Raw genomic sequence first — 26,422 nt, 5'->3', positions numbered from 1 at the left:
ACAGGGTTCTAATTATTGTTCTTGTTAACCACACAACACTGAGCTTCATAACTGAGTGGAAATTTGAACCTTGGCCTCTCAGATCCAAGGCTAACACTCTAACCATTGATAGCATCAAAGCCACCAATTTGGGGCACTGCAGCAGAAAAGGAATTGCCCCAAATATCCTCTTTGGCATGAGTAAGGATGTCAGGGAATTCTAACAAAAATGGAAACGGGAGAGGAAATTGCTAATGTGTGTGTGTGTGTGTTTTTTTTAAAAAAATAAATCATATGTCTGGAATGGAAATCAATCCATTGTATACATTGTTTTTTGGTCCACTCAAGATATGCAATTGATTATGCCTCTGTCCATTTGCACCGCATTTCCTTCACATTGAAATGAATGGTGAGGAATATTATAGGGCAATGTAATTTATGTAATTAATTATGTAAGTTACGTAATTTCACTACAGCAGACAGTGAGACAAATAAGATAGGGTTGGGTGTGGGTTTTTTTTTTTTGCGGAAAACAAACTGCAGCAGATTTGAAATGGCTCCACATGCAATGACTGCAAGGCCTCTTTTGAAGATTCTTAATTTTGGGCGGGCTTGTGAATGCAGTCTTTCAGAGAACTTGGCCCCAAATCCAGCACAAACTAGAAGCCAGTGCAGTTAGCAGAGGACTGGTGTTAAATCATCCACAATGTGTATATCAGGCAACAGTCTAAGTTGCTCCATTTTGAGGCAGAATGATACATAGAGACCTTTCTCTGGTGACATTGCTTGGGACAGCAAAGATGGAGCATTGTCATGCTGGTCAGCCATGTCATGCTGGTCAGGATTTTAAGAACATCAGGATCATGAAAGGCTCACCTAGCAAAGCACCCTCTTTTTACAGTGGCCAGTCCAGTCAGATGCCCTTGGTATGGGAAGCCCACAAGCAGGACTTGAGAGCAACAGAACTCTCCCCATGTATGATTTGCAGAAACTGATATTCACAGGCCTACTGCCTCTATCAGAAGTTAGTAGTTGTTGAACTTCTCCAAGGATCTGACTAATCCTCTTTTTGAGGTCAAAAGAGTTCTAGTTCCCCAAACAGAGTGTACTGAAATATATTCTTTGCTTTTCTTTTTGTTCCATTGTGTCCTTCCCTATCCTTACATTTATGTTAATGAACTCTACATAATTGGATCAGGTCTCAGAACCGACAAGGCTCGTTCTGGAACTTAACTCTTTTTTCCAGCAACAGCACTTTCTCAGTAACACTTTGCAAAATGATATATATCAAATCACCAGTGCATTTAAAATTTAATTTGCTCTATCAGTTGCAATTGTCATGCTACTTAGTTTTGGAGGGGAGGGAAATGTAATTTCCCTGATACTTCATAATTCTTTTACAAGCCTTTGTCCCCCCACCCCCGGTTTTCTTCACTGAATCTGTTTAAGCAACTGTTGAGGAAAGGGAAGGAGAGCTGTTCAGTAAGGGTCTTGATCTCCCCCTTTTGAAGCACACATACACATCTATTACCAACAGCTGGTCACATTTTAGTCCAGTAGCATGTCCAAATTCACAATTGCCAGAGTCAATAGGGTAGGGGACAGATTTCGCACTACTGTAATGGTGGCCTCAGGTGTACTTCCTTATTTTTGACTATAGATTAATTTCCATGGTGAAAATTATGTATGGCAACATTGCACTAAGGGCAAAATATACTCACAACCTGAGACTGGGTGGCTTAACAGTCATCAATAGAGACCCTCATGGAGGGTACAAATGCCTCTTCTCTCTGTGGTATGAAGGCTGTGGAGGAAGAGATAATATATTTCCAATGCTTCTGCTCTAAAAAGTAGAATGTGGCTTCAAAGGAAGAGAAGAAAAAATGGACTAACAGAAAGCACTGTTTGTTTCCTTACCAAAGCACAGCTGCAAAGCACACACACACACACACACACACACACACACACACACACACACACACCTTTTTGTCAGAGATGGGGAACCTCAGAGTCCCTCTATTAGGCCCTTGGAGTTTTTCTAGGAAATAGATGTCTTCTCAGCACTGACATTTGTCTTGATCTCCCATCTTGACCCTTGCCATGGTTCCTGGTTTCTGCCTGGCTCGACATCTTCCTACAGTTCAGTCTTGACTGGAGGACAGATGAATTCATATGACAAGACAGTATGTAACAGGCAAAATACAATAGGTTGATCAGGAACCAAAGAATCAGAGGCCTAGATCTCATGGAAATGGTAGTTGTGTTGGGACTGCACCACTTCTGACTGCAGGTGGGGAGTCATATAACTCAATATTCCTCCCACCACAAAGAATAAATTCTTGCATCAGAAAATTGGTATATATAGGGGGAAAGTTTTAGCATAGCTTTCCCTATGACATGCTACTCTTCTATAGGATTTTTCTCTTGTGGGGGAGTGCTCAGTCACATAAGCTGTCTACTCGAAGACCAAATGAATACAGCCTGCATGGCAGCTTACCATCTTCCACAAGAACAAGGCCACTGGGTCTGTCAGTGTCTTCAGGACCTGGGACAGCTCTGAAGGGGCAGACTTTGTTCTAACAACAGCAAAGCCTGACTTAGCCTGACCAAATGTCAAATATTTGATTAGCCTGCCAATAAGCAAGCACTGCTGTAAGGTCAAGCTGTATGGCTCAGGAATGTGTTCCGAACCTGAGTTGTGAGAAGTACATTTTGTCAAACTGAAGCTGATGACTACTCTCTTAAATGCCTGTGTATAAATCCTGTTCTTTGGCAGCATGAGCTATTTAGCTGTGTTTCGCACATCAGGTCATGTCTTGCTTGCTAGGGCTCTTTGATGCCAGGGTCCTTTTTTTGTACACTGGTTTGTCAAACAAGAAAAGAGCAAAAAGCATCAACAATGACAACAACTCCTAGGGAGGCAGCAGCCCTTTCAACATGGTGTTAAAGCCTTCATTTTTCATTTGATGGACTACAAGCCAGGGTAGCTTAAGCAGTATACCCTTAAATAACAGACACTGGAGACAGATGGCAAGTGAATGGCTTTACTTGTGTCCTTCTGGCCACCGTTGGGACTGAATTATGGACTGCTAGATGTATGTTGGTCTGATATATCAATAAGATCTTATATCATTATGACTGATCTCATGTTGACCCATCATGGGTTCCTCTCTTTTGTGATGAATGAAAGATGTTATCGCATAATAAATGTGGGACCATCTGTATGACAGAAAACTGTCTTAAATCAAATTAGACCGATTGTCTATTCTAACTGTTAGCTAGGACCATGCACCCAATTAAGCCAAAGACTTGAAGATCAAACCTAACTGGGCAGAACTGGGTTCCAGCAGAGTCTGGTGGAGAAAGCTCTGGATGGGTCACATTGGGCCTCCTGAAGCGAGCCCAGGACTGTTAAGGAGTGAGACATTGGGCAAGAAGGAGCTTTAGCTTGCATGTGCCTGTTCCCATCAGTGGAACACATATGTGGAGTCAAACTGATGTAGCTCAATCCTTTCCTCAGGGTGCAGTCTTGCCAGTTGCAGGGAACGTTGCTTTGCCATTGTGTACCCTGCAGGGAACATGCTTGTGAAACCACCACTCGGCAGGATTGATTCTCCTGCTCTCTTTGGGGTGGACGAGGAGACACAGTATCTCCTTATCCCACCCTCTCCTGCCCATATGTTTAACTGATTTGGGAATGGATCCAAGTTAGGTCAGGAGGACTGTGTGCAGCTCTCCTGTCAGCTGCTCTCCAAGGTCCTAGCCAGAGGCTTGTCCAACCACCTGCCACCTGCCAGGGTCTTTGAAACTGGATGTTCTTACATGCAGCGCATGTGCTCTATCACTGAGCTGTGTTCTCTTCCCAAACAGTTATTGACTTTCTCTTAAAATGTCAACCAATGGCAAAGAGACCTTTTTACATATTGGATCTCATATAAGCCAAACTGATTGCTTTCAAGGAAAGAGTTTTTGATAGTGTGCTGTATTGTCCCCCACACTATCTGCAATTTGATATATATATTTACATTATTTTAATTCCATAGATAGTTGAATTGCTATTTAATCATAACTATTTATACGCCTTATCCATGTGTGCTTTATTTGAATTTACTTTAATTTTTTTGTGAGCTACCTTGAGTCCCAGTTCTGGGGAAAAGGTGGGGTATGAATAAATAACAACAATGCCATCAGTTTATGCTATCCCACTTATTTACTTTAGGATGTGATACATCACTGCCCCGTGACATTTAGGCTTTATCCAAATTTTGTGCCAGGGAAAGCTGAACTGTGCATGCTCTAAAATTATGCAAGTGGAGAATATGTGCATGATTTCTTATTTTTGCTCCTTACAGGAAAGGACAGAGATAATCAGAGTTTTGAAGCCATGTCCCCAAGTATCTTACTGAGGAACCTCATTGTCTCCTGAGACTTCAGCAGACATCCCTTGTACACATTTGAACGTATCTGCTCAGCCATAGGGACTTGTACCTTGGGGAAATGAAAATAGAGGTTCTAAGGAAGCTGAATTTTCAACCCAGTGTCACATTCTGAGGTTTTCCCACACTCCCATGGAAGTACCTTATTTATTTAGGCTATTTCTATACTGCTATACCATTTGGTATATAAAAATAGATCTCTTTGAGGGTTGTTGTTGTTACAATCAAGCAGTATTTAAATTTTATGAAATAAAAATAAATAAGCTGTGTACAGAAAACGAAAGCACCAACAGACAGCTTAAACAACAAATGTTACAAAAAAAATATACAGTTACCATTTCAAATGTTGAATTTATTAGTAAGATATAGACCAACTCTTTCCAATTATCCACACTTACCCTTTGTTCTACTCTTTCCAGGCAGAGGTACATGTCTGAATGTTCCCGTGCCCCAATTTCCCCCATGAAAACCTGCTCTTTAAGCTGAATTGGAGTAAACATCAATTTGGGTTTTGTGTGGATTGACGTTTGCTCCGATTGAGGTTTAAAGAGTGGGTTTTTGCTGGGAAAACTCTGGCTGTTTGGACACAGAGTTTGGAATTGTGGTCTGTGCCTGGAAAGAGTGGAGGAAAGGTAAGTGTGGCTAAACCTTCAGACTTCTGGCTATTTCTCAGGATTTTCCCCATCCACCTTGTTTCTCACCCAGGGCTTAAACAAACTCACAGCTCACCCACAAAAGCTCACAAAGAACAGAGTTCCTGGAACCTGTTTGCACCTGCCTAGACTCTCACTTGTTGCTTGTGGACAGGCATCAAGGGGGCTGGAGAGTTCTCAGGCTGCCCACAGCTTTGCTCCTTTCAGCAGTTAAGTGTACTCTCTGCACCCAGTTCCAGGTGTATCAGGCATGGCAAGTTTCCCTGGAGGTCCTAAGGATGACAAATAGGCTACACCCTCCAGTCCCAGTTCTTTCGCTGGCATCTTCCCAGCTTCTCCTTCTCCAGCTGCCTAGCCACACAGCTATGCCTATTAACTGCAAAGCCAAGGAGCCTGCTCTGATTGCCACATCTCCATTCCACTCCCTGCCCTCTTTCATGCTTCTTATGTACGCAGAATCAGTGCATCTGCCCCGATCTGCAAGCGTAGGCAGTTCAGATAAGCACAGCACAATAAAAACCGGGTTGGGTTTTATGATGGGTTTTAGACCCAGCAATAACTTTTTTTCTCTTCTATTTGTGTATCTCTCCCACTGCACACAAATGTGCACCCTTTTTAGGCAATTAAAGATCTGTGGTGGGATGCACATCAGATACTTCACGAGTAGAGTGCGGGCATAAAAAAGGCTTTCTGAAAGGCGAAAGGCGAAAAATAAATGAGCTCCATGGAGTATGTGAGCCATCCATTTTGTTATGACAATATGATTTACAAGGATACACTTTTATTTAAATAAGTGACGCTTCTTTTAAAAGCATTTTTGATATTCCCTGACACAAATATGAAAAAAGAGATTACAGAAATAGCATGGTGTGGATACAAACTGCGTTCCAACCAGCAGGAGGTAGGATTTAGTGTTTGCCTGTTTCCTTATGCCGTGCCAAGCTGCCTAATCGAAGCAGATGCTTCAGTGCAATTTTTAGCAGAAAAATTCAGAGAGGCAGAATCTCTAGGCTGGGACCTAGGAGTGCTCTGCTTCCCCCTCATGAATAAAAAGAAAATAAAACAAGTGGCACAGGGCACCATAAAGACTGAAAACTTCATGCATCAGACTTTGTGGACTAGAGCCATTTTATCACATGCTCAAAGTCTGTCTATCCTCAGTTGCATGTGAGGGAGAAATTCGTTTCAGTTTGCAGTCAAAGGCAAACTTGTCTAATTCACATTTTCTGAAACAATGTGCAAACCAAAAGACAGCCATTCTTTGAAAATTCACATTTCTCCAAATTTTGCATTGCAATTCTCCAGCCAAGTAATGTGTGCACAAAATGCATGCACAAGGATAATGTATGCATAATGCACATGTGTTTGTGTAAATGCTCCATAAAATGCATTATATTAGGGGGAAATTGCTTTGCAAAAATGTGTATATTAGGCAAATATGCATACAAAAGTGTGTATATTAGGAGAAATTAGCACCAAAATGCTGATGAATTTTCATGGCAGCTTGTTGTTTTTTTTAATAAAAAAATAATTTTAAAGAAAAACATAGAACATGAAAGTGAAACATTTCAATCAGTACAAGATCAAGGATTGTTACAAATAAATAAGCTACTATTATGTAAACAATTGGAAGAATGGAGTGGAGAAATAAAACCTATCTTGCTGACAATTTCAAATTAATAAGCACCTTCATTGCAGATTCCTGGAAATTGTCATTTCCAAACTGATGTGGAAATATGGAGAACCAAATTTAAGATTGCAAAAATGAGAAACTGAAATGTACTGAAATTGATTTTTCTACCCTCCTTTGAAGGCAGAGTAAGGCAAGTGCTTCAGGTGGCAGATGCTGGGGCAGGGGCAGTAGTGATATGTCAGGAGTTCAGGTTACCCGCTTGATAGCACAGTAAGCGTAGGTAATTAAAAAGGAGGATTTACTACAAAAACAAACAGATAGCTCTGGATGGCTCTAACAAAGCCTCTGGCATCATTACTCAAGATGACCCTTCTGAAGACTCCTTTGCGACGTTGACAGAAGATATTGAACTTACAACCTTTACGTCTCTTGTTTTGCTTTCTATCTAGCTGCCCTCCCATTCGCCGACTTTTCGGACTTGGTGGATCAGCTCCAAACTCTTCCTTTTCTGAGAGGCTGTCTCTGAGTTTGTTCGTGCCTATTTGTGCTTCCTGTGAGCTTTGACTGTGTTCTTGCCTGCTCTCAGCTACTGCCTTATCAGTCTGCCCGTCAAGGTCAGGAAGAGCCAAAGTCTGCAGCTGTCTGCTTTCCCCTGCCTGACTAACATCTAAACCTCTCTGTTCCTGGCTGCTTTCTGCAGTTGGCTACAAACCTTCACTTGGAGCTGGCTCATTCCTGACATGATATCACCTCACCATTTCTCCTGAGCCCTCTGGCTGTGGCCTTCTAGGGGACAGAGGTTTATGTGCTACACGGAATGTTATGCCACTCCATAACTAACCTTCTGCCTTCACGTGTGGATGATACTATTCCATTGCCAGTATTGAAATAGGATTCAACAGCCAGTGTCATTGGGGTGTCAGTGAACCTTTTCCATTTCTGGCAGCAAAATGCCTTCAGCCAGCCCTGATCTATCACTCTATCTATCCATAGGTATGTAGAGAGCAAAATCAGTAAGCAGTGTGGGGTCAAAAAGGTCATGAATTGTAAGCAATGAGGTCTATGACATTCATGTACAAAACTCAAATGTGTGCCAGATATGTTGTTGTTGTTTAGTCGTTTAGTCGTGTCCGACTCTTCGTGACCCCATGGACCAGAGCACGCCAGGCACTTCTGTCTTCCACTGCCTCCCACAGTTTGGTCAAAGTCATGCTGGTAGCTTCGAGAACACTGTCCAACCATCTCGTCCTCTGTCGTCCCCTTCTCCTTGTGCCCTCCATCTTTCCAGATATATTTAGTGGTAATTCAAAACACTGGCAATGGGGGTGGGGGGGCAAGCTATCACAATTTTCCTGGCTTTCCTATGACATGATGGAGAGTGAGAAAGTAAACTTCAGAGTTCTAAGCTCATAGAATCAAACTCAATGAAAAATTCTAGACATTCTCAAAGAATTTCTCCATACCTGATGGGATTCCATCTGTGCCAACTTGTCTGCTGAGAGCCGCTGTATGTCTAAAATGAAAGCAGTGAGTTGCTCCAAACCAATAATTGTATGTGGACAGCAAATGGTGTGTGTTTGTTTGTTTGTTTGTTTGTTTGTGTGTGTGAGAGAGAGAGAGAGAAAGAGAGAGAGGATGGGAGAGGGAGAGAGACAGAGAGGAGGAGGAGGGGCACAGCTCACATACTTTTTTATAATAGTGCCTCTGTTTGCTGAGGTTATTAATTTTATTACTTTGAATTACTGTCACTCTTGGTCCTTAGAGTGTTTAAGGCAAGTTCTAACTCCCCTACTCTCTTAAATATCAAAAGCATAGACATTAACATGGAAAAGAAAATACATGTCGTCCAAAACAACATGATTAATTCTCAAGAAGTAAATGCCAGCCCACCCAAAGGGATTTGGGGAACGCACCGGCTGTCCTGTTTCGCAGCAAGAAGTCTGGAATCCTGCACTTTTACCATTTTAAAATTAGATTGCTTTATGCTGATTAGACATATGTTTGCAAATTGAATATGATTGCATCTTCAATATTGGCTCGCTAGGTGGGGACAGAGGCCATTCGCTCCATGTTTACTACAGATATCTTGCCATTCATTCTGCTACCATCTGTGCTAGGGATGCTGTAGAATTCCAAGTCTTTGGGATATTAGAGCTCCTGGGCATAGGAAAAATACTTTGGTGCTGTCTCCTAACACAGCATTTAGCACAAGACACTGGAACAATGTCGCTTCCATTGGTAGACTCCTCTGGTTAAGAAAATATCAGCACAGGACTGGGAATTCTAATCTGATGCAACCATGAAAAGGGGGTGGTCTTTATTCTGGATCAGTTAATCTAGAATAAGTTTGTCTCTGGTTCCATCCATCACTGGGTCTTCCCACTGCTACCACACAGCTCTCAGAACACTACCCCCAAGGGGAGGTGGTCCCTGAGAGCTGCCCACCTCTGCTTTATAAAGAGAAAATGTAACTGTTGTATATGCAACAATCCTCATATGATTAGAATGCCTCTTAGGAATGAACCAAAAAGGAACCCAACTAACTGTTGGGAGTCTGAAATTATTACAAAGCAGCCCCCCTGTTAAGTACATAAGAAGAGCATGCTGGATCAGACCAGTGGCCCGTCTAATCCAGAATCTTGTTCTCGGCAGTAGTCAACCAGATGCTCACGGGATTTCCACAAGCAGGACCTGAGTGCAACAGCGCTTTATCGTCCTTTGGTTTTACAGCAACTGGTATTCAGAGGCATGAGGCCTCTAGCTGTGGAGGTAGAACATAGGCCATCAGAAATAGTGGCCATTTGTAGCCTTATCCTCCATGAATGTCTTATCCTCTTTTAAAGCCATCCAACTTGGCAACCATCACTGTCTCTTGTGGAAGCAGTTTCCATTCCATCATTTATGTAACTTTTTTTGTTGTTTACTTCAACGAAAAGCATTTGTTCATGTACTTAGACCAGACTCCTATAGGTAGTACCTAGGAGTAAGTTCCATTCAACTCAGTGTGATATACTTCTCAGTAAACACATGCAGGATTGCACAAGTCCCTTTCTCTGTTGTAATCAATCAAAATATATGGAGACAAGTTCCCCATGGGTCAGTTCCATCTGCTAGTATCAGAAGTCAGGTAGGGTGGTGGTGGGAATTTATAATCCCATCCAAATAGCCCAGCAATAGAGTATCTTCTTTGCATGCAGAAGGTTCCAGGTTGAACCTGTGGCCATCTCCAGGTAGGGCTGGTAATATCCCTGCCTAGAGTCGCTGCTAGTCATTGTAGACAGTATTGAGCTAGATGGTTTCAGGCAGCTTCCTGTGTTCCTGTGAGTCAGAGGAAGAATGATTGGGGATGGAGCATTCATGGGAAATATACCATTATTTCTCTTTCAAAAACGTAATGTCTAGCAAAGCTTACCCTCCCTCTAGAAATGCAGTTAGCCCCTTTTGTGCCCCTATGTATATATGTATATTGCGATACCACTGCTCAGACACTGAAACATCCATTGTGGTGCCTGCAGGTGCCAGTGCGCCTATTCCATGGCACTCTCTAAAGGCCTTAGTAAAAAAATTCCTCAAACATCCGCAATGCATGAGGGATCTCAGAAGGGAGTGTCCAGGAGCTGCCATCTAATTTCCCCATAATACTCCGGAGTTAGGGGACGTGGGTGGCGCTGTGGGTTAAACCACAGAGCCTAGGACTTGCTGATCAGAAGGTCGGAGGTTCGAATTTCCGCCACAGGGTGAGCTCCCGTTGCTTGGTCCCTGCTCCTGCCAACCTAGCAGTTTGAAAGCACATCAGTGCAAGTAGATAAATAGGTACCGCTCCAGCAGGAAGGTAAACGGCGTTTCCGTGCGCTGTTCTGGTTCACCAGAAGCAGCTTCGACATGCTGGCCACATGACCTGGAAGCTGTACGCCGGCTCCCTCGGCCAATAAAGCGAGATGAGCGCTGCAACCCCAGAGTCGGCCACGACTGGACCTAATGGTCAGGGGTCCCTTTACCTTTTTACTCCGGAGTTGATGCCATATTGGTGGCATTGTAGGAAATTAAATTGGTAGTGGCAACCTGACCCACCTGCCTGGCACTCAGCAGAGAGATGCTCCTGCCTATGACTGGGTAAGTCCACCAGGGGAACTTAGGGACACAGGATGGGGCCCAGCAGAAGGTACTGTCCTGAACCTCTCCAGTCTACTGAGCAGCTGGCCTTCTGAAAAGATTCACACCCTCTGCTATCTTTGCCCTTTAAGAGTCTTTTGACTCTTACTCTAATGAAGGAGAACAGTTGGGAACCTGGATGGAGCCACCTTCCCATCATTCAGCACGCCACTCAGACCATGCAAAAGCAGGTAGTTGTGTTCTGTCTCATGTAACGCTCAGTTGAAGAAATGGGCTCCTCCATCCCCCTCTCTGCCTGCCTTTCATATCCTAGGCATCCTGCCTCAATTCTGCAAAAGCAATTTCTCCCATTCACCCATGCTAGGCTCCATTTTCAAAACACGCCACAGGGAGGTCAGTGATCAGCGTAAAATACTTAAGAGGATCCCAAATTGCCTCCTGCCTCAGAACAAATTCAGGCTTTGAAGTAGATATCATGGCAACGGCTCATGATGGATATCCCTGCCCTCGCGACTCCAATCTAACACCGCCTGCATTTACTGGGGTGACATCAGCGTTAGGAAATGACAACAGCGTTGCAAACAGGGAGGGAGGGAAGAAAGGAAGGAGGAGAGGATGAGGGAATGATACTGCGGGCAACCCTCTGTTCTCAGTCATAACAATGTTGGAAGTTGAATTACTGGTGCTTTCCCATACCAAGATCCAGGCTGAGATACTCCAGAAAGATGGTTGCTTGCAATAGTTGATCAAGTTAAGAGCGTAGGAAGAGCCCTGCTAAATCAGACCAAAGGCCCATCTAGACCAGCATTCTGTTCTCCCAGATGTTAACCAGATGCTTCTGGAAACCCCACGAGAAGGGTAAAAGCTCAACAGCCTGCTATCCTGTTTATGATCCCCAGCAACTGGTAATCGGAGGCAATCCTGAACTACAGAGCCAGTGTGGTGTAGTGGTTAAGAGCGGTAGACTCGTAATCTGGTGAACCGGGTTCGCTTCCCCGCTCCTCCACATGCAGCTGCTGGGTGACCTTGGGCTAGTCACACTTCTCTGAAGTCTCTCAGCCTCACTCACCTCACAGAGTGTTTGTTGTGGGGGAGGAAGGGAAAGAAGAATGTCAGCTGCTTTGAGACTCCTTCGGGTAGTGATAAAGTGGGATATCAAATCCAAACTCTTCTTCTCCTCTTCTACAGTGGTACCTCAGTTTAAGAACAGTCCTGCTTAAGAACAATTCGGTTTACAAACTCCACAAAACCAGAAATAGTGTCTTAGTTTGAGAACTTTACCTCAGTCTAAGAACGGAATCCAAACAGTGGAAGGGCAACCGCGGTGGGAGGCCACATTAGGGAAAGCGCGCCTCGGTTTAAGAACGGTTTTGGTTTAAGAATGGGCTTCCGGAACGGATTAAGTTCGTAAATCGAGGTACCACTGTAGCTGGACTGATTTAGCCTGAGGCAGTTTCCTTTGCCCATCTAGTCCAGCATCCTGTTCTCACAGTGGTCTGGGGAAACCCAGCCAGATGGGTGGGGTATAAATAATAAATTACTATTATATTATTATGGTCAACCAGATGCCCCAATGGAAGCCCTTGAGCCAGACCTGAGTGCACACTGCTTCCAACAGTGGAGGTGGAACATAGCCTTCATGGCTAGCAGCCATTGATAGACTTATTCTCCTTGAATTGTTAAATCTTGCAGAAGTGAAGTCCATAGTTTAACTATGGAAGCATGCAGTTTCCTATGTGTTAAATCAGCCTTTGCCGTGCTGGTTCATAAGGAAAGCCCTGCTGGATAGACTGAAGGCTCATGTATTCCAGCATCCTCTTCTCCCAGTGGCCAACTAGATGACTCTGGGAAGCTCACATGAAGGATTTGAGGGCAACAGCACTCTCCCAACATGTGATTCCCAGCAACTGGTATACAGGGGCATTCTGCCTCCAGTAGTGGAGTATAGTCTTTGTGGATAGTTGCTATTCATAGCCTCCTTCATGAGGGGTGGGCCACTGTGAACCCACCCCTTCCTTTTTTCTTTCAGGAAGGGGATGATGAGGCAGTGGGAAGTTTGGGACTGCACAGATGCACTGCCAGAGCCAATATGGTGTTCTCATACACAAGTCCTTCTCTGCTGCTGTGGCTATTGTCCACCAGGTGGGCCAGCTATTCTTGGGCTTACCAAACACAACTTTGCTTATCTTCCTGAACCCACCCCTTCCTAAGGGTTTGGTACAGGTAAGAAAAGTTCAGAAAGAAACACACAAAACAGGCAAACAGAATGACAACTGAAACATGCCCCAATGATTGTTATCCCATCATCAGAATTTTGATCCAGTTTCCATAATCCAGTACTTGATTCACATATCCCGAAACTGTGCATGAACCAAAGCACAGCCATCATTTGAAATTCGCACTTCTCTGCATTTTGCAATGTGGTTCTCCAGCTAAAATGGATGGGAGATTAAATATACTGCTTTAGCTGTGTACGCTAGTTCTGTGTGCACTGTGAATGCAGAATTGAATCCCACCCCTTGCCCATCAGCTGACATCACCCAGTGCCATCAGCTGCTTCACAGGTAGGTGTGGTTTGGCTCCTGGACCAAACTGCACCTTCTAGTGGACCAAGATTCCCTGCCCTTCAGCTAGATCAGGCACTCCCAAACTCAGCCCTCCAGATGTTTTGGGACTACAACTCCCACCATCCCTAGCTAACAGGACCAGTGGTCAGGGATGATGGCAACTGTAGTCCCAAAACATCTGGAGGGCTGCGTTTGGGGATGCCTGAGCTAGATGGACCAGCAGTCTGACATGGTATAAGGCAGCTTTCTGTGTTCTTGTCCATCATGCCACACTTAGTTCTCAAAGCACATCCCGCAAACCTCTCTAAGACATGAAATGGACTGTGGCCTGGGCATCACATGCCTGTGTCTGGGTCTTTTCTCTTTATGGCCCAATCCCTTCCAAGAATCTCTCATTTAAAAGGTGAGTGCATTCCAATAACACTGCCACACACACAGGCACACAAAGGAGGTTGCCAGGCAACGCGGCTCATGAAACAACCCCACCAGGATATGAAAGTACTGAGCAAGGCAGTTCATGGGCAAAGCAATTTAACGTTCGTAATGTTCCCTTTTGCCGTGTGCAACAATAACAATGCCTGCATGTATAATATATAGTTGCAAAATCCAAAAGAATCATTGCAGACTGTCAGGACCCTCGTTGCCTTTATCCAGAAACTGTTTCTGTGCACAGGGCATTTGGAAGCAGTTAGGAAGGAGGGACAAAGGAAGGAAGGAAGAAAAGGTGGTTGAAAAGGAGGGTGCAAAGTAGAGCCAATGAGGGTTGTGGCTGGGAGGGTTGTGGCCTTGAGAGAATTCAAAGGGCCACATAAGGAGGCAAGGAGGGATGCATATGCGTATGGACCTGAGGTTCTCTACTCCTGGTGTAGAATATCAGGAGATGGAGCACAGCTCAGTGGTAGAGTGCATGCTTCTCCTTCCATTAAGAAGGTCCCAGCTTCAATCTCTCCCACACTCAAAAAAAGATTGGGTAGGTGGTGATGGGAGAGACTGGCTGTCTGAAACCCTGGAAAACCACAGGCCACATGACTTGAAGACTGCAAGTCCCATCATCACCAGCTGGTGTGGCTGGTGTTTGGGGATGATGGAAGTTGTAGTCTGAGAAATACGTAAGTATAAAGATACCTGCCTACGTCTGTAAGAATTGGCTCATAGAATCCCCATTCCCAGGTAACGAAGGGGAACAAATTTGTTCAGTTCACATTTTCCTGTAGACTTACCAATTTTGCATTTGCTAAACTAGCAAGTGAACCAAAACGCTGCTACCTTTCAAAATCCTGAAGCTCTAAATTTTGTTATGCAGATTGCCAACCGAAGAGATTGCACAAAACGGCATATATTTGTGAAAAATAATATGCAAAGCTATATCGTATTAGGAAAGTTTGGTTGCAGAAATGCTTACACTGGGCAGCATTGTCATATGAAAATGCATAATTTTGGGGAAATGCACATGGAATGTGCCTTCCTGAAAAGAAAGCATTGCACATTGATGCGGAAATAGGGGGAATGGAACTTACTGCTGGAAAAATGAGAAACCAAGAAAAACAAAAACGACAGATTCATCCATCCCTACTAATCTGCACTGTCTCTCTCAATCAGCTAGGATAGACATTAGGAGATTTGCCAGAACACCCTCCCTTGTGATTTTTGAGGCATTTCCTCCAAACCTCCACTTTTCCATGCAAATAGCAGCCTGCAGCTTGTTTGCAGTGTTAAAAATTCTGCACCTGTTGATCCTTTTTGTCTCTCAAAACTGTGAATGTTTCTTTTCTTTTCTGTTTCTACTCCAGTTTGCAGTAAACACATACAAACCATGACACCAACCCTCATTCACCTCTTCCTGGCTGACGTCTGCCAGCAGTTCGGCATTATATTCTGGGCATGTCAGAACGTAATGCAGTGTAACAAGATGTGATATGTTGGATGAGACTTTATGTAGCGGAAAAAGGTTCCTGCGCTTTCCCCCTTTTTATTATTTACATTCCCAGAGAAGGTTATGTGCCACATGAGGTTTCTGCAGAGATAAATAGCTAACCTGAGCTGGCTGGCAGCTTCCCCAGAATCCAATAAGGACTCTTCTCAAAATGGTCACCTAATGCTTTGAAAGAACTGGCCTTCGAACACAGCCTTGAAGGACCTCGGCCCATTAAGAGACCTTGTACAAGTTCCATGCAATATGCCTTGGGAAGACATTTGCATTGTTTAGGCAGCTGTGAATTAGGGTACTGCAGAGGCAATTCTGACTTGGGTTGTCTCATTATCTGAGGTCATGATGAATCAGTAATACCATTTGAATGGCTAGTTCAGGCATGTATCTGAGCATCATATGTTTGCTGGGATAACTCAGTCAGGAGAGCACGAGACTCTTAAATTCTGGGTTGTCGGTTTGAGCCCAACATTGGGCAAAAGATTCCTGCCTTGCAGAGGGTTGGACTAGATGACTCTGGTAGTCTCTTCCAACTCTACAATTCTTTGATTACGGTACAGAAGAGATGAGTGTGTTTTCATCATTCTGATCCTTTCGCCCATCCCAGGGGGAGCTCACCAGCCTGCTCACCCAAGCATTACTTAGGGATAGGAGAGAAATTTGTTTTGTATGCTATGTGCAGTGGACCACTAACCCAATCTGACTCTCCCAGACTTGCTTGCAACTCCTTAGTCTGACAACACACCTCTCTGGATTGTGCAATACAGTTTTGGTGTACAAAAAATGCACCTAAAAAAATGCATATTTTATTTAAAATAAGTTTGCAACAGCATGTGCGTCTTGCTGATAAACGCATTGAAAAGCAAGTTTGTTACATTAAAAAGTGGGTATGAAAAGCATATAATAGGATGGAATGGCATGCAAGGGGGTGGAACAGGATGGAACACACTAATGTGCCAGTGAGAATGAAATGGAGTGGCAGGGATAGGGATAGGAGAGATAGTCATTTCAGTTTGCATTTTAATGCAAACTTACTCAGTTCACACCTTCTGAAACAACATGTGAAATTTACATTTATCTAAATTTTGCGATGCAGATGTCTAACAAATGTTTACAAAAATGCATTCAATAGTTAAAAGTGTGCCTAAAAATAAATATACATAGAAATTATTTACATTGGGGGAAATTGCTTGCATGCAAAAAATGGGTTTATTAGGAGAAATTCATGCTGAAATGCTGGATAATTTTCATGAGGGTTTTTTTAACAAAAAAGAAATCACAGATTGCTGCAGAATTGTGGGGAAGTGAATCTAAGTTTGGAAAAATGCGAAACAAAGAGCACTGAAATTGACAGACCCTTCCATCCCTACCTGTGATCAAGAAGAAGAAGGCATCTACAAGCAGAAACAAGGCATCTCAATTAACATGCTGTGCTCCCCTCCCTCCCCACCCCTCTGAGAACAGATAAGAATTGTTAAGGCTTCAGTCATCAATTTTATTTTATTTTTTAAGGCAGCATGTTGTATTTGGTTCAGTGCTATTTACAGCTGTTGTCCATTAGGGGCCCTCAGGAGTCCAATTCCAAGCCACAAATGCAGAATCCCATAGGTTTCGCTCAACAATGAGACCAGAGAGCAGTTCTAAATCATGGTGAGGGGGAGAAGACGAGAAAGGGAGGGGGCAGCCAATGAAATAGCTGGGAAATAAGAAATACGATGCATATGATTCAGGAGCAGGCATTTGTATTGTCTGTTGCTTCAAGCATAGCACAGACTGTATAGGAACCTGGGGGTAGCCAATATGGTGCCCTCCAGATTTTGTTGAACTACATCAGCCCTGGCCAGAAAGGTCAATAGTCAAGGAAGAGGAGAGATGTAATACAGTGTCCTCCAGTTGTTGAACTGCAGCTCCCATTATCCCCAACCAGCATGGCAAATTGGCATCTGGAGTAGACAGGTCAGGCCTGTGGAACATCTAGCCACAGGTAGCTGATCAATCATACGTTGTTAAATGCTGCTGAACAATCCCATTGGCAAAGGCCTTCCAAATAGGGGGCGAATCTAGCAACTCAATGACAAAGCAATGACAAACCTAGACAGCACCTTAAAAAGCAGAGACATCACCTTGCCAACAAAGGTCCGTATAGTTAAAGCTATGGTTTTCCCAGTAGTGATGTATGGAAGTGAGAGGTGGACCATAAAGAAGGCTGATCGCCGAAGAATTGATGCTTTTGAATTATGGTGCTGGAGGAGACTCTTGAGAGTCCCATGGACTGCAAGAAGATCAAACCTCTCTATTCTTAAGGAAATCATCCTTGAGTGCTCACTGGAAGGACAGATCGTGAAGCTGAGGCTCCAATACTTTGGCCACCTCATGAGACGAGAAGACTCCCTGGAAAAGACCCTGATGTTGGGAAAGATGGAAGGCACCAGGAGAAGGGGATGGCAGAGGACAAGATGGTTGGAATAGTGTTCTTGAAGCTACTAACATGAGTTTGACCAAACTGCGGGAGGCAGTGGAAGACAGGAGTGCCTGGCGTGCTCTGGTTCATGGGGTCACGAAGAGGCGGTGTCAGGGAACTGCCATCAGTGCTGGAGGGAGAGAGCAAGCTCCAGAGGGATCCCAGAGAGCATCCCGGGATTGGGAGAGGCAGCCCATCTTCTGGGGAAGGGAATCAGCTTAGCTCCAGTGGAGAAGGGGGGCAGATGGGGGAATCAGAGAGGTGGTTACATGACTCCTTGCCGGGGACCAGCGGGGAGAGGAAGGGTCCTCCGCTGCCTACGCCCTCCTTGCGCAGAAGGCTTCCGCGCAGGGAGAGTAGGAGGAGACTGGGCGTCAAAGAACTTCTTTGCTGGAAAAAGTTTAAGAAATGCCCACTGCCTGATTCTGCCAGCGATTGAGACAGCCACGGGTGAGTGGCTGTCCGGACAGGAAAGGTTCACTCAGGCAACCCAGCCAGGTGTTGGCACAGGCTTATGCACGAGCAACCCCTAGAACCATTACAGGCGGACATGACTATACAACAACAACTAGCAACTCATGCAGAAACACCAAGTGAGTGCAAATTCTCCAGGCTTTGACAGATGAAGAGAGGGGCATTGTTCATGTCAAGACCCCTTGGACATGCTTCCATCTCGTTTATGCTGGATTTATTTGTTCTGCAATCGTCCCGCACCGTTATAGACTATTTTGCTTCTGGCCCTGCCATGTGGTCCTAGGAAGGGAATGTGACCCTTGAGCTGAAAACTGATTCTCCACCCTTGCGTGAGATGATTCCACAATCCATGGATGACAGTGAGATACACAGTAGCACCACGACGTGACATAAAAGCAGCTTTTGCAACAGTGCTCTTGCTTTCGACTCTTCTTAAAAGAGAGAAGTATCGTTCCTACTTCGTCCTTCCCCTGGGGCCTCTTCCAAATCCAAACCCCACGAAGCAACTGAATGTAGCTTTACATTTTTCTGAAGTGATCTGGTTGAGCATGACAAAACAACCTCAGAACCAGCGTGGTGCCATCAATTGTTGTTCCCCCCCACACACGCAAAAAAAAGGGGGGGAACGATCTCTCATTGAGTGTCACACCAAATCATATAATTGTCAGATGGGTTGCCAGCTAGGGATCAAGATTGTCAACGCTCATCATTCTCAGAAAGAAGATATTTCATTCTCCTTCCACTTTTACTGGCAAACTTTGAAAGGGACTCGGAATCAGAAGTGGCTGTTCATTACTTGAACAAGCGAGTGCCTGGAATTGTGTTTGCAGCTGTGAGTAATGGTGTTTAAATTGAGACAGTCGATATGGGCCAGCACACACATTAATTTCTTTGTAAGGGGCCACATGTGCCGAAGTCTCACTGCTCCTGTAGTGGCCTCTGACTCTGATAGCCAGTACAAGGGGCTGTACTCGGAGAGCCCTCTTCTAGGCTGTGCTTTGCCCCCACTCTCATCAAGCTGAAAGCCCCCATTACCTAGCACCTTTTCCTTGTTAGAGATAATAGAGAAGGCTGGATCTAAGTAAGCAGTAGAAGGAATAAGGTAGTGTACCACTTCAAACTTGAGTTAGATTAGCAACATTTTTGCATACTCGCCTAGGTCAAAGAAGCCAGCTGACCCCACTGCAAGTAGAAAACTGGAATCGCAGGGGGTGTTTGGTTTGATTGCTGCTGATTTTACTGTTTTCACTTCTGTTCATCAAGTATCTTTAAAAAAATATATTATAAATTTTTACAGCTGTGATTTCTTTCAATTATTTGTACGTATTATAATTTAATCTGCCTTGAAAATTGCTTTTATTGAAAGGTGGACGTATAATTTAAAATGCTTTGAAAGTTAAGCTGACTTTAATCTTTTAAAATATTTTAACCTTTGTATGTTTTAAAGTAGGGTTGTAAATTTTCCCTGATTTTCTTGATATTTTTTTTTGTATACTATAATGAACTGGTGTATAAATTTTATGAACTCACACACACACACACACACACACACACACACACACGGTACATTTCCCCTGGCTGCACTAGTTCAGGGGCGAGGAATCTATGACCCACCAGATGTTATTGGACTACAACTCCCACCAGCCCCAACCAGCATGGTCAGGGATGGTCAAGGATGGTGGGAGTTGGAATCCAACAACATCTGTAGACCCAAAGATCCCCACAGCAGCACATGCATGTGCAGTTTTCTTTTCTTGCAGGTTTTTGTGTGGGCTTTTTAAAATATGGGGGAACATTGAAAATGCTACTCCCCACCTGTATAGTCTCTGACTGGTACAATCCATTCTACAATCCCAGAACATGACCACATCATTCTACTGCAGATGTACTAATACATGCGAGACCCAAATCACAGCATGGCCTATTTTTCGCCCTTGCTTTTTCTGGTGGATGGTACTCCCCCCCCCCCTTTCTCAGCTGCAGGCTAGAATAGAGAGAGAATAAAGAATACAGCTGGTATGTTGTCAAATGTGATGCAAAGCCAAAATTGGTTGGAAGGCCTTGATTCTCTGCCAACGTCTGTCTGTAGTGGCTGTCAGAAATGATGACCACTACAGGCATATGTGTTTTTGCTACATGTTTGTTTAACCTGACAGAGTAATGGAGAAAGCAGCTCTGGGTGTCAAAGCCAGTGGTTCCTCCATTTCCTCCCTCCGACTGCTTGAAAATTGCTGAGTGTTTTGGCAGACCAGTTAACAATTTTTCTGCCTGTGTTCTGTGCTAGATGCTGTATGGGTTTTAGTTGTATTTGTATTGCTTCTTTTATCTCTTGTATTTTATTCTATGGCATTTCAATTTGAATTCCATAGACATGCTGTGGACCACACGTACGAAGCCAGTGAACCACTGGCGCTCCAAAACAGAAAGCACTGTTCTTTTTCCACCCAGAAGAAAAGTCTCATGGGAAAGTCTCATGGTGCTTTAGTGCCATTTTAGAATATAAAGCTCCCATGAGGTTATTGGGACAGATATACAGTCGTACCTTGGAAGTCGAACACAATCCATATTCTGGAAGTCCATTTGACTTCCAAAACGTTCGGAAATCAAAGCGCGGCTTCTGATTGGCTGCAGGAAGCTCCCGCAGCCAATTGGAAGCCATGGAAGCCTGATTGGATGTTTGAGTTCCAAAGAACGTTCACAAACCAGAACACTCACTTCTGGGTTTCGATTGTTCGGGAGCCGATTTGTTCAGTAGCCAAGCTGTTTGGGATCCAAGGTATGGCTGTACAGTGGTACCTCAGGTTACATATGCTTCAGGTTACATACGCTTCAGGTTACAGACTCCGCTAACCCAGAAATAATACCTCGGGTTAAGAACTTTGCTTCAGGATGAGAACAAAAATCGTGCTCCGGCGGCACGGCAGCAGCAGGAGGCCCCATTAGCTAAAGTGGTGCTTCAGGTTAAGAACGGACCTCCAGAACGAATTAAGTACTTAACCCAAGGTACCACTGTATGTTAGTAGTAGCAGTAGTGATGATGATGATGATGATGATGATGATGATGATGATGATGATAATTGAGGGGGAGAAGGACAGGAAAAAGCATTTTTTTAAAGAATACCCTTCCCACTGTGTTTTCTAGGTGACCGTCCTTATGTGGTGCTCATGGCAAGGGTCCACCCGGGTGAGAGCAATGCCAGCTGGGTAATGAAGGGGACACTTGAATTCCTGCTCAGCAGTGACCCCATTGCAGATCTCCTGAGGCAATGCTTCATCTTCAAGGTCATCCCCATGCTGAATCCAGACGGAGTCATCAATGGCAAGTGAGTTACATCGCTTGGGTTGCAGTTACTAGCAAGCAATTAAGCTGGCCATATTAAAAGGCCTATGGAGTTGTGAGTTCCAGCTACTGCGTTCAGCAACAAGGGACATTCCTTATTAGTATGAGATACGTTAATGAGGAGTTGTAGTGGTATATGGTGCTGCCTGGTCGGCTGCCCTTGCTAAGCCTCTTAGCTTTTCAGCTCCCATATTCAAACCCTATATGATTCCTATTTTAACATATATTTTTATTTATTTAAAATATTACATATTTCAACATTATTCAAACCACTGTCAATGGTACACAACTTTGGGCCCTTGTCCAGTTGCGACTTGGAGCTGGTGATGCCTCTTGCTCTTCCCTAAATATAGAATGCATTTATCAATATGATGGTTCTCCCAAGTTTGTATTTGATTAGGCTGTTCACCGAATAATGCATTTTCTGGGTAAATTAACTGTCTACCTTTTAACCAATTAATCAGTTATTTAGCCAATTAACATAAATTTTACAGTAGTTCAGTGGAAGTGACATAGTGAGTGTATTTAATGAAGACAACAGTTTCTCTTGACTGATTAACATGGGGGGGGGAAACTCATTTGTTGCTTGGGAAATTATCTTAAAACACATTGCTTGAGTCATGAGAGGCTGATCATTTACATCAATGACATCAGTGCTGGAAAACCTTTAAAGGGAAGGAAACTTGATTGATCATCAGGTTTTTTTCTTTAAAAAATCCACATTTTTTAAAAAACAATAAAATACCACCACCCCACCAGCTGTTAATGAGTTATTCAATCAGACTGAATGTTAAGTTGACTTAAGGCCACAATTCTATGGACAATTACTTCAGAGAAAAATCTTCATTAAACACAGTGAGTGTCTACTGCTTAGTAAGGTTGAATAAGTTTGGAACCAGCTAAGTTTTGCTCTGAGTAGAACCATAGGTGCTGATCAGAAGGTCAGCGGTTCGAATCCCCGTGACGGGGTGAGCTCCCGTTGCTTGGTCCCTGCTCCTGCCAACCTAGCAGTTTGAAAGCATGTCATGTGCAAGTAGATAAATAGGGACCGCTCTGGCGGGAAGGTAAATGGCGTTTCTGTGTGCTGCTCTGGTTCGCCAGAAGTGGCTTAGTCATGCTGGCCACATGACCCAGAAGCTGTCTGCGGACAAACGCCGGCTCCCTCGGCCTATAGAGCGAGATGAGCGCCACAACCCCAGAGTCGGTCATGACTGGACCTAATGGTCAGGGTTCCCTTTACCTTTTTTGCTCTGAGTTGCATGGCCTCCAGTATTTCACAAATGGAAGTATAGAATTGTTTGTAGTGCCCCAATCCTTGTGCCCAGGAACCGTGCCTGAGAAACTCAGTGGTTTCTTTTTGTGTCATGGTGGTCTGAATCTTGCTGGGACCAAATTGGCAGCTTAAGAAAAAACAAAACGTAAAGGAAAAAGAGAGAGAGAATAATTTTTTTAGCTGTGCTTTATTGAGTTTCTCAAGTGAGTTCCCTTTGAAATAGAAAGGAGGGGCAAAGGTTTACCGTAGAGGGGCTTATTGGAAGCTTTGATTTTTTGGGTCTCTCCATATTTTTCACTTCTCCTTCACACCTTTCACGCTGTGGCACTGATACAACAGCTGAAAGGGAAAGTAGCTCAGGATCCTATTGAATGAAATAATGGGATATTGCCCTGAGCTGGTTTTCAAATCTCTCTCTCTCACACACATACACGCACACACACATCACAGCCCCTGAGAAGTTGAGGGCCAGACAAACGCCTTTTGCTTTCCCAGCTTTCCATTATCACTGCACATAATTAAAATCTCCACTAGACACAGGCCTGGGGGAACACCTGACCTTTCTTGCAATTTCCAGTTGACTCTTGGAAAGAAGGGCGTTCCTTGAGGAGCAAAAGCGTTCCCTGCATTTCTATGACTGTATATCACAAGTGAGAGTTGCAGCAAAATGTGGCAATATGGAATCCTCCTGTTTCAGGTTCCTGTCAGCCAACAATGCCCTTTTCCAGGATGCTCTATTCCATTTCCTCCTCTGGTCTCCCAGCCTCCCCCCCCCCCGCCTGCCAGTCATTTTGTATTCTATATGCACTGGGCATACTCAGTCCCCATTAGGCTGCTGTGTTCTCGTTTTTGTCTCCTTCGCTGTGTATTTTCAGTCTGGTTCCCAAACTGAATTAAGCTGATCTGGGATTCGTCCAGAATGATTTGAGTGTGTTAAACACTCATAAAACATGTGGTTGGTGTTGGTGGCAAGGAAAAATAGGTATAAAAGGAGAATTCCTGGATGTCAAGATCCAGGTTTGAAACAAGTACTCTTTGGTGAGAGAGATTTAAAATCGCAAAACATGTAGCAAAGTAAAGCTGTTAGACCTTTGAAATATGCCCTTGTGAGTTCCTTCTAGGGCAGGGGTGTCAAACTCAAATTCACCGGGGGCCGCATCACGGAAGTGGTCAGCATATCCAAAGTTTACCGCTCAGACTTTTAAGCAGAATAATAAGCAGACCCCCCCCCCAATAAGCAGACCCCCTCCCCCCCACATACGTCATATGTACTTACAGTACTGGAGAGAAGGGTTCAGGCAGCCATTGGATCTGTCACATCACAGGATGGCATGCGCTCAATATAAAAACAAGTGGAGGTTTCCTGAATGCATGTAAAGTGGAGGTTTCCTGTGTAGAACGGCCGGCGCCGCTAGAGGGCAGACGTTCTCTGGCTTGTAGGCTGCCGCGCATGCGCTGAAGAGGCGGCTTGCTTGTGTCAAAAAAAAAAAGAAGCGAGAATAAAAGGTGAAGGCTGGCGGCCGCCAGTGGCTACACGGGCCACATGACGAGGTCTGGCGGGCCGGATTCAGCCCGCGGGCCTTGTGTTTGACACCCGTGTTCTAAGGTTTCCATCTTCCTCCAGCATAGAAAGAAAGACCACACATTTGTGGTGATGACCAAACTTGGCCCTCCAGCTGTTTTGGGACTACAACTCCCATCATCCCTAGCTAACAGGACCAGTAGTCAGGGATGATGGGAATTGTAGTCCCCCAAAAAGCTGGAGGGCCAAGTTTGGCCATCACTGACCTAGTCCCTCTGAAGGTGAGCTAAGCCTGGCAGGACAGCTTCCTCTGTGGTATTAACCCCTTCATGCATTAATTAGACATAAGCATCAGGCTGCTTATCCGGCAGCTGGGCAATGAGGAGCAGGGGCAGAAGACATGTAGGCAAGACATCAGAATAAGGCAGATGGCTTATCCTTGAAAAACTTTGAGGAATATTGCACCACCCCTCCTAGGTGAGGTGTTGTGGTGAGCTGGTGATTTCATGCCAAAGACATCTGCTCTGAATATTACCTTTTCAAATACCACTGTTCCCTCTGGTTGCTGCTGCTGCTTTCTGGATGAGCTGAGAAGGGACCCCACCAAGACCAGGAGTCAAATGATGAAAAGGTGATGTTACAATGCCACACAGCCAATCAGGTTTGGCTATGCAGTGACATTACCGAAAACGGCGTAATATGAAGGCAGCATAAATCAATAAGTCAACCTTTTGAAAGAGGTGCTGAAAAGCCTCTGAAGAGAGAGGGAAGCTTTTCCCCCACCACACCTCCTGAAAACATCTGTGACAAGCCAAGCAGTTTCAGTTCACCTTTCCTCCCTGTGTTCCAGAGCCCTTCCAATCATGCTGCCTACTTTCTCCAACTCACTGTCTTTAAAGTGCTGGTATAAATTAATATCTTCTCCTTTCCTTTGAAAGCTCATAAAGAAGCCAGCCAGGACAATTCTGAACAAGATGATTATTCTGAGTATCCCCATTCGGATCTGACTTTTTAACGAGCAGAGTGATTTTGCATCTCGCACGCAGATGCCCCTATAAATCTCTCCCCCCCCTTCCCTTTAGTTGTGCTATTGATGCTGCTTCCGTCTACTTATCTCAGCATCTTTCTTGATTTAGAGAGGGATTCCCCCCTCCCCGCATTGCTTTGAAGTGGCTCGTTCTGCAAGTGCCAAAGCCTTCCTGCTCAGTCAGAGAGATAAGGCACCAATATGTGGCATTTAGAAAGGGTTCCTGCCAGCAGCCTAGACATCGGCTGCCACATCAGTGTACACCCTGCCCACTTGAGGAGAGCTCTCATCCCAATAGGACCTTCCCTGATCATGCTCCAGGAGGCTTAAGAAGTCCCGAGACAAACCAGGCCCGGGTGCTTGCTTTTGCTAATGTGATCTGAAAGCTATAAGCAAATGTACTTCTACGGCAAACATGATGGCGGTGATGTAATTACACTAGTGCAGCATATAGCTCAAGTGGGGAACATCCCCCTACCCTGCTGGTTCTCCCTGGAAGCAATGAAACAAATATATCCATGCTGTGTCCCACTTCTGATTAGAACAGCTGCATGTTTTCTGTTGTGGTTAAGTGTCCCAGATAGGCAGCAGGTTTGAGAATGTTACATACCTACTCTCACAAACAAAGGGGTACGTGACTTCGGCGGAATCTTTGTTGTTGTTTAGTCGTGTACGACTCTTCGTGACCCCATGGACGCCAGGCACTCCTGTCTTCCACTGCCTCCCGCAGTTTGGTCAGACTCATGTTTGTAGCTTCGAGAACACTGTCCAACCATCTCGTCCTCTGTCGTCTCCTTCTCCTTGTGCCCTCCATCTTTCCCAACATCAGGGTCTTTTCCAGGAAGTCTTCTCTTCTCATGAGGTGGCTAAAATATTGGAGTCTCAGCTTCAGGATCTGTCCTTCCAGTGAGCACTCAGGGCTGATTTCCTTAAGAATGGATAGGTTTGATTTTCTTGCAGTCCATGGGACTCTCAAGAGTCTCCTGCAGCACCATAATTCAAAAGCATCAATTCTTC

At 44.4% G+C, this 26,422-nt stretch overlaps 1 protein-coding gene across 2 annotated transcripts in view; it reads left to right on the top strand.

Annotated features, from left to right (window-relative positions):
* AGBL1 (AGBL carboxypeptidase 1) overlaps window positions 1–26,422 on the top strand; it is a 413,198-nt gene that overhangs the window by 128,394 nt on the left and 258,382 nt on the right. For both annotated transcript variants that reach the window (XM_081171065.1, XM_081171064.1), the window contains exon 18: window positions 21,386–21,566. In XM_081171065.1, coding sequence (XP_081027191.1) covers window positions 21,386–21,566 — 181 coding nt within the window. The remainder of the gene's footprint in view (window positions 1–21,385; window positions 21,567–26,422) is intronic.

This window comes from Podarcis bocagei (assembly GCF_964188305.1).
Source record: "Podarcis bocagei genome assembly, chromosome: 14".
In the NCBI taxonomy this organism is placed as follows: domain Eukaryota; kingdom Metazoa; phylum Chordata; class Lepidosauria; order Squamata; family Lacertidae; genus Podarcis; species Podarcis bocagei.
This window is presented reverse-complemented; position numbering and strand designations above follow the sequence as displayed.